Below are 8,073 nucleotides of genomic sequence, written 5' to 3' on the forward strand. Positions count from 1 at the left end.
TAAGGGGAGGGACCGGAAGGTGAGGATGACCTCACTTCCGGGGTTGTTCAGAAGTTTAAGGAAGCAGAAGGAGTGGGGCCACAAGGTGAGGTTAATAGCAGTTCTTCCAGACTCTGATCAGATGATTATATTAGTTCCAGACTTTGTTCAGAAGTCTATGGGAACATAAGGGGAGGGGCCAGAAGGTGAGGATGACCTCACTTCTGGGCTCTGTTTAGAAGTCTAAGGAAACAGACATTGCGGGCCGCAAGGTGAGAATAATATCAGTTATGGGCTCTGATTTGAATTCCAGGGAATGGTAGGTGAGCATGACCTTACTTTTTTTCTCTGTTCAGAAGTCTTTCGGAGCAGCAGAGGTGTGACTGGAAGTTGAGGAGTACTTTTTTTCCGTGGACTCAGCTGAGAGAAGTGAATTTTCTGCTCATTTTATTGATCTATTCTAGGTAATCCTGGGTTTGGCTTGGGTAATCTGTTTTAAAATTGTCAGAATTTATCTCTTCCACCCCTTCTTGTCCCTTCTAGCCCTTTAATTGGAAAAGCTGCTTTCGGTTAGGGGCCTGTGTGCATCTTTGGAGTTTTTGGGTGGATGCAGCAGTTTTACCAAGAGCCCGTGTTTTTTTTTTTGTTTTTTTTTTTTTTTTCTGGTTTCATTAGATGAATATCCTGGCAAGGGGCACTAGACTTTACCAAAACAAAATTACTGGTCTCTAAGGGGCTAGAGAGAAAACGTCTTCAAATTCCATGCTCTGTGTCTGTTGGTGTGGTGGATATACACAGACACGTGGTGCTTTGTTATTGCAAAATGGTTTTTCACAGTTACATGCTTCTGCCCATACATGGTGGCTGTAATGGGTCTGTTGTGACAGGCTCAGTTTCTTTATGGTGGCCTAAGAGGGTCCATTTGCACAGATCTCTGCCACTGTTTGCGGATCTATGTGGGTAATACGTATGCCCATAGGTCTCTCCTTGGATGGTGGCCTAAGTGGGTTTGCATAACTATAGGACTTAACCCTTGTATAGTGGCCTAAGTGGGTCTAATAAGGACCAAAGACTGAAATTCTCCTTCTCTTTCCCTTAAGAAAATAAGACAGGGGGCTGGAGAGATTGCTCAGTGGTTAAGAGCATTGTGCTCTTCCAAAGGACCAGAGATCAATTCCCAGCAACCACATGGTGGCTCACAACCATCTGTAATGAAGTCTGGTGTCCTCTTCTAGCACACATATATGCAAACAGAATATTGTATCCATAATAAATAAATAAATAAATATTTTTAAAAAAGAAAAGATAGTAAGACAGTGTTTCCTTATCACCACAATAACCTAGACATTCTACCCCAGTCAGATAAAGTCAGGATGAAGACTTTAATCACCATGGAAACAACACTCCTTTTAAGAGGAAAATCCCTCCAGTATTTCAATTTCTGCTAGTACTGAGTCCCGATTGCCACCGGAATGATGAAGTGGGTCGAAAGGCAGATTAAATTTCTACCTGAGTGATACTGAGGGAGTTTGTAGTGTTAGTTTGGGAAGAACAAAAGGAAGTGGGTATAAAGGACTTTGCTAATAATATATATGATTGATTATGAATGTAAAGTAAGGGAGCTCTTGAATCTTGATCCCAAGGGACCCCAGTGAAAGTCCTGACCTACTCTTGGAAGCCTGAGACTAGATTTTCATGCAGTGGTCTAACAAGTTTTAATTTCCTCCACAGGGTTTTCAGAATAGAGACTGATCCTCAAGTACAGGAGCCCTGGTATGTTCCAAGAAAGTTGTCCTTCTGGAAAGCTGCAAAAGCAGGTCTTTGTTAAATCCCAGGTATTCTTTATCTGGTAACAATGTGGTGCTTACAGATTTTCATTGTCACCCTTTCAGATTCCTGCCTTGTCAGTTCTCCTGCTTCATTCCTGAGCCCAGTCATCATGCCTAGGGGTCAAAAGAGTAAGAGCCGCTCCCGTGCAAAACGACAAGAGGCACGCAGTGAGCTCCAGGGTCTCCCACAAGTTCACACTGGAAAAGAAGCTGCATGTCCTCCTGTTGACCAGAGTGATGGCTCCAGGTTCCCTGATGTTTGTGCTCTACAGGGGCTAAAAGCCCCTGGATCTCGCAGGGCAGATGTGGCCTGCACAGGCTCTGGTGTAGGTGTTAGGAATGCTGTTGCTCTTGCTGATGAGCAAACTTCAGGTGCTATTCAGACAGTGACCTCTATTCAGCACATACTTAAGGATCCGATCATGCGGAAGGCTAGTGTGCTAATAGAATTTCTGCTGGATAAGTTTAAGATGAAAGAGGCAGTTACACGGAGTGAAATGCTGGCCATAGTGAACAAGAAGTATAAGGAACAGTTCCCTGAGATCCTCCGTAGAACCTCTGCACGCCTAGAGCTAGTCTTTGGTCTTGAGTTGAAGGAAATAGATCCCAGCACTCGGTCCTATATGCTGGTGGGTAAACTGGGTCTCTCCACTGAGGGAAGTCTGAGTAGCAATTGGGGGTTGCCCAGGACCGGTCTCCTGATGTCTGTCCTGGGTGTGATCTTCATGAAGGGCAATCGTGCCACTGAACAAGAGGTCTGGCAGTTTCTGAATGTAGTAGGGGTATATGCTGGAAAGAAGCACTTACTCTTTGGGGAGCCCCAAGAGTTCATAAACAAAGATCTAGTGCAGGAAAAGTACCTGGAATACCGCCAAATTCCTGGCAGTGATCCACCATGCTATGAGTTCCTGTGGGGACCCAGAGCCCATGCTGAAACCAGCAAGATGAAAGTTCTAGAAGTTTTAGCTAAGGTCAGTGGCACTGTTCCTAGTGCCTTCCCTAATCTCTACCAGTTGGCTCTTAGAGATCAGGCAGGGGGAATAAGGAGAGGTCAAGGTAGGGCTGGCACTGTTGTCAAAGCCAGGATACAATCCAAGACTCTATCCCACAAGTAGTTGAGTCTGTTCTATGGTTTCCATATTCTATTTGAAGAACAGTCAGCCTCCTAATGAGTGGAGAGTTCATAGAATACTAGAACCAAAATGTATACATTCTTGACCTTCTATACATTAGTGAAATATATTTTTGTTACTTTGTAAATGTCTCTTTAATCAGCGATTTGCGTAATGCTTATGTTAGCTGCATAAAATGGTTAGTCACTTGTGAATTTAGGACTCAAGAGTTTTGTTACTTTCAACAAATTGGAAAACCTTACCTTATTAAAATGTTATGTAACATTGCATTGGAAAGAGGATTTGAATGGAAATGTGATGTCATATGATGATGAAAGTAAAGTGGCAAGTACTTTACTGTTATTTTTGAAAATTTCATATTCCATTGCAATTTGTTAGTAATATACTTTTTTCCTTTCTTGTTAATGCTAAGTGAAATAAAGTTGTATTTGATGGCTTTACTTGGATTCATTAGAAAGTAAATTGTAAACCTCTATTACTATATTCGAGAATTTATTTTTTGAATTTTTTAATTTTCTATAGCTCTGGCTGTCATAGAACTCACTCTGTAGACTAGGCTGGCTTCAAACTTAGACATCCGCCTGACTTTGTTTCCCAAGTGCTAGGATTAAAGGCATGTGTAATGGGTTTGCTGCAGGTTCCCCGCAGCTTGCTGCAGAAAGCAGCCAGTCCCAGGCAGGGACTGTGCAGGAGACCACGTGGCAGGAAGGTGGCTGGTCCCCAGCAAGCTTTGTGGGCTGTTTGGCTGGTCCCCGGCGACAGACAGCGGGTCCCAGGATGGTGCAAGTCCCCAGCAGTGGCCAGTCTTAGGCGGGGATGGCGCACAAGACCATGCAGCAGGTCTCCAGGTCTCCATGTGGTGGTAGGGGCCAGGCAAGAGAAAGACGGATAGCACACCATACCAAGTGGAGTTGGACATTTATTTAGGGGTTATGGAATGGAGAAGGGCAGAACGTGGGAGAGAGAGAGAGAGAGAGAGAGAGAGAGAGAGAGAGAGAGGAGAGAGAGGAGAGAGAGGAGAGAGAGGAGAGAGACTGAAGCTGCCTCTCTGAGAGGAAGAAGAAAAGGAGAAGAGAGATACAGAAGCGGGAGAAGGGGAGAAGTGGGGAGAGAGGCAGAAGTGAAGCTGCCTCTCCGAGAGGAAGATGGAAAAGAGAGAGAGCTCAGGCTGGAAGCTGAAGATCAGCCTGCCTCAGTGGATGGGGGAGGGAGTGGGCGTGGCTTGTCCCTTAAAGAGACAGAACAATCATTACAACATTTATCATCACTGTCTGGCTTATTTCCTTCAATTTTCAATTAAGCGTTGATTCTCTGTAATTTCCCCTCTTCCCTTCAATAACTGAATCTAGTAAGGAAAACATGGTGTAGTCACTGACAATGAGGTTATCAGAGTCTAGGAGCAGCTATATTTAAGAAAGTGGATAATGTATTAGGTAAGATATAAAACGCAAATAGAAACATAATAGGAACATGAAATTTTCTTGAGAGCTAACTGTAGATCACTTTGGAATATGTTAGAATAGGCAATTCAAAGGGTATAAATGAATGAAAATGTTGCTCAATGACTATTGCTAGGATTTAATAATTGAGGACTATTTAATTTGCCTATGGGGTTGTTCTCTGTTAGACAAATTAAAGTTTGTGTTTTCAGTCAAGGGCTACCAGACTCACTAGGTGATTATCTAAATTATGATTTTAAATATTTTTTACCACCTCTTTTAGAGTTTCACAAACTGTAATACAAAACATTTGGTGACTGAGTTTCATCAATGGCAAGTAATTTAAGTGCGGCTGTGTAATAGCCTGTGGTAAGTATTTTGAAATCCACAGTAGTGGGTTTCTTCTACCATGCAATATACCAAATCAAGCCAAATTAATAAGACCAGGTTTAATCTGAGCAAAGCAACTTCCAGGTTGCTCTGGTGGAGGGAAGAAAGCAGGAGAGAAATCACACTGTTGCACCCAAGAAGGGGGCCTTAAATACCCTGTAGGTGCAGTCTTTGAGCAGCTCCAGGGGAGGAAATGCCAATGGCAGGCTTTCTGAGGGTGGGGTCTGGTCAGAGAGAGGTGGCGCTGGCGTACCTGGCAAGTATCTGGGCTGCATTTGGAATGGGACCTGAGCTGGAGATTCCCAACATCCTGAATAAGTTGGAGGAGTGGAAAGGGCTAGATTCATGTGACATTTCTGAGAGCAGACAGACCAGGTCTGAATAAGGAAACAAATCTTAAAAATTCTTTTGGAATTTGACAGTGCCACAAATCTCCACTTGGGGCAAGAATGGACCATCAGCTCATTGCCCCAGTGCAGGTAAACAGAGTACACAAATTGTATATAACAATATTTAGAGAATTTTATTTAAAAAATCAAAGTGATACTTGTGAAGAGATACTAAGAAGTCACTGAATGCACACTCAGTATACACAGATAAAGTCAAATTATGTTCCATTAATAGGGAACTTTAATAAATTACTGTTCTAGGAGGCCACTTCTTTGTTCCTGGCTGCTCAGCCCTAAAATAACCACAAAGAAACTATTAATTAAATCACTGTTTGGTTGATTAGATGTAGCTTCTTATTGGCTAACTCTTATATTAATTTAACCCATATCTATTCATTTGTATTGCCACATAGCCGTGGCTTACTGGGTAAAGTTCCATCTGGCATCTGTCCCTGGTGGAGCTACATGGTATCTCTCTGACTCTGCCTTCGTTTCCCCAGGATTCAGTTTAGTTTTCCCCACCTAGCTCTGTTCTGCCCTGCTCTACTTTAGGCTCAAAGCAGTTTCTTTATTAACAAATGATATTCACAGCATACAGAGGGGAATCCCATATCAAATTATCATCTTCAGTCTAAATAATTTCAGCAGGGCTGATGAAATGGCTCAGTGGCTAAGAACACTGGCTGCTGTTTCAGAGGACCCAGGTTTGACTAAGAACACTGGCTGCTGTTTCAGAGGACCCAGGTTGGATTCCCAGTACCCACATGGTGCCTAAACCATCTGTAATTCCAATTCTAGAGGATCCAATTCCTTCTGGCTTTCATGGGTGCTGCATGCACATGATGCACAGATATACATGCAGGCAAAATATTCATACAGATAAAAACTAAGTGTTTAAAGACACAGTCTCAGCCTTATACTGTGCCATTTGACCTTTATCAGATTCAAAATGCAAAGAACTTGCAGTTTCTTAAGTTATCAAGAATAGTACACTGCGCAGCTATACTAATCATCTAAGCTGAATTACTCAAGTAAATAGCACGGTATCATTCCAAGAAAGAAGCAGGCCTTGTATCTGTGATTCATTTTCTACCCATTACTTCAAAAATTTATTTCTGATGATAAACATCTGATTCCCAATGTAAAATACTGTTTTACAATATAGAGAACAAGGGATTAGCAATGAAAATACAAAACATAAATGTAAAGTACGATTAAAGTGAGAGACTGATGCAAGAGGATTGGGAATTGGAGGCCAACCTACAGAACCTCCTAGGATGCATAGCAAGAACTATCATAAAGATTATTTGACAGTGTAATTGCCTATAGCTCAATAAAAACAAACCTCAAAAGACTAGAAATTCATAAATTAAACTTTTAAGCTTTCCTATAGAAAGTAACTATCCTTACACAGAAATTACCTAAGGGACCATGCCTGTATGGCTGTGGTAGGTATAGATCACTATTTTTTTTTTATGTGTAACAGCACACAACCCCTGTCCTGGGATTTCAGCTTGGTCATGACTATCATTTTTGGAGTATGTCTGTCCCCTGCAGAGGGGAAATAACCAAGGGTTTCGAGGACTATACTATTTCCTAGAAGTCTTCCAAGAGACAAATGCTGCTCAAGAAAAGGAATTGCTAAGATCCCAGCCGGGGGTCTGCTTTCAGATCTAGAAGGCTGAGGTGGGTTTATGAGACTGATACCTCATCACTCGATGCCCAGTGTTCCCAGGCACATGAGAGCTTTTTTCTGCAAGGTGACCTAAAAATAAGAGACTCTGATATAGGGCATAGTTCTGTTAGGTACTATGTGATCTTAAATATCTAACGTGAAATACTTGGAATCCAACAAACTAAGAGTAGAATGGTGAGACTTAGAGAATCAGAAGGGTAGGGTAAGGGAAGAGTTTGAGAAAAGTTGGTCTCTGGGTAGTAAGCTACAGTTGGAAATCAAAAACCTCATCCTATTATACTTACAATTTTGCAACTACTGATAGAAATAATATTCTGTAATTTCAAAATGAAAAAGGATTAATATGTTCACTACGAAGAAATTATTTAATCAAACTTTATACTGTGTATGTATAGTGTATATGTGCATACTCTGTATATACAATGTATACAAATAGTGAAATATCCTACAGTATCAACTTAATATGTACAATTTTTTAGTTAAATGGCTATAAGGATGAAAATCTGAAATTCCAAACATTTAACATTAGGGCCTGGAGAGAAGACTGGGAACCTGAAACTTGATGTCACCTCTGGCAAGCTACAGACAGGTTTAGGCCATTTGTAAGTGATTAACTTCTCTCTCTGGAGTTTTATGGAAGAACAAAACTGGCCTGAGTCTTTGAGACAAGACATTGGGAAGAAGTTCACACTGTCTTTCCAGGTACAAATGCAGCATGATGAGTGATACACGGAGGGTCAGCAATACCGGAGAACTAAGGTGGTACAGGACCTGACTTTACCATGTGCACTGGAACAAATTGGGCAAGGCTACCAGAATGGCTTTTGAAAGAAAGGTTACAGTAATATAAAGGCTTTGGCAGGAGATGAGGGCAATTAAAAATAGGACACAATAGGACTATCAACTTGGCCTAAATCAATATTTCAGTATAGATACCTGAAAGACTCAAAGACTCACAAGAGAGGCTCCTAGCTGAGGAGCTGTTTAAAGGGATGGCTTCTGAAGGATAGAGTGTTGGTTTTCTTTATGGATGTATCCTGAAGTAGATTGCCCATGCTCCACTGGGGAGGCCTATTCCCATGAAAATATAGACAAAACTAATCGAAAGAAGTGAGCTACTTAAAAAAAAAAATAACAAAGAGGGAAGAAAACCAAGTAGGCTGCCTGCAGACCTCTATGCTCTCTGTTCCCCAAGATCCAGTTCTCTAGAGTCATTCC

General features: G+C 41.7%; 1 protein-coding gene across 1 annotated transcript; it reads left to right on the forward strand.

The window, feature by feature from the left end:
* The first annotated feature begins 1,773 nt into the window (after nucleotides 1-1,773).
* LOC126494969 (melanoma-associated antigen B2-like) lies at nucleotides 1,774-3,751 on the forward strand. The gene is made up of 2 exons (XM_050132560.1): nucleotides 1,774-2,864; nucleotides 3,579-3,751. The coding sequence occupies exons 1-2, from the start codon at nucleotides 1,835-1,837 to the stop codon at nucleotides 3,749-3,751; spliced, it is 1,203 nt and encodes a 400-aa protein (XP_049988517.1). The 5' UTR covers nucleotides 1,774-1,834.
* Nucleotides 3,752-8,073: the final 4,322 nt, after the last annotated feature.

This window comes from Alexandromys fortis, unplaced genomic scaffold (genome assembly GCF_014885135.2).
Source record: "Alexandromys fortis isolate MF-2015 unplaced genomic scaffold, M_Fortis_MF-2015_v1.1 scaffold_428, whole genome shotgun sequence".
NCBI classification, from domain to species: Eukaryota; Metazoa; Chordata; class Mammalia; order Rodentia; family Cricetidae; genus Alexandromys; species Alexandromys fortis.

Excerpts from the sequence above, each read along its gene's own strand:
- LOC126494969 (XM_050132560.1), top strand. The coding sequence starts at position 1,835 with ATGTGGTGCTTACAGATTTTCATTGTCACCCTTTCAGATTCCTGCCTT. Across the intron at positions 2,865-3,578 it reads GGGAATAAGGAGAGGTCAAG|GTTCCCCGCAGCTTGCTGCA; the intron begins GTAGGGCTGGCA and ends GGTTTGCTGCAG.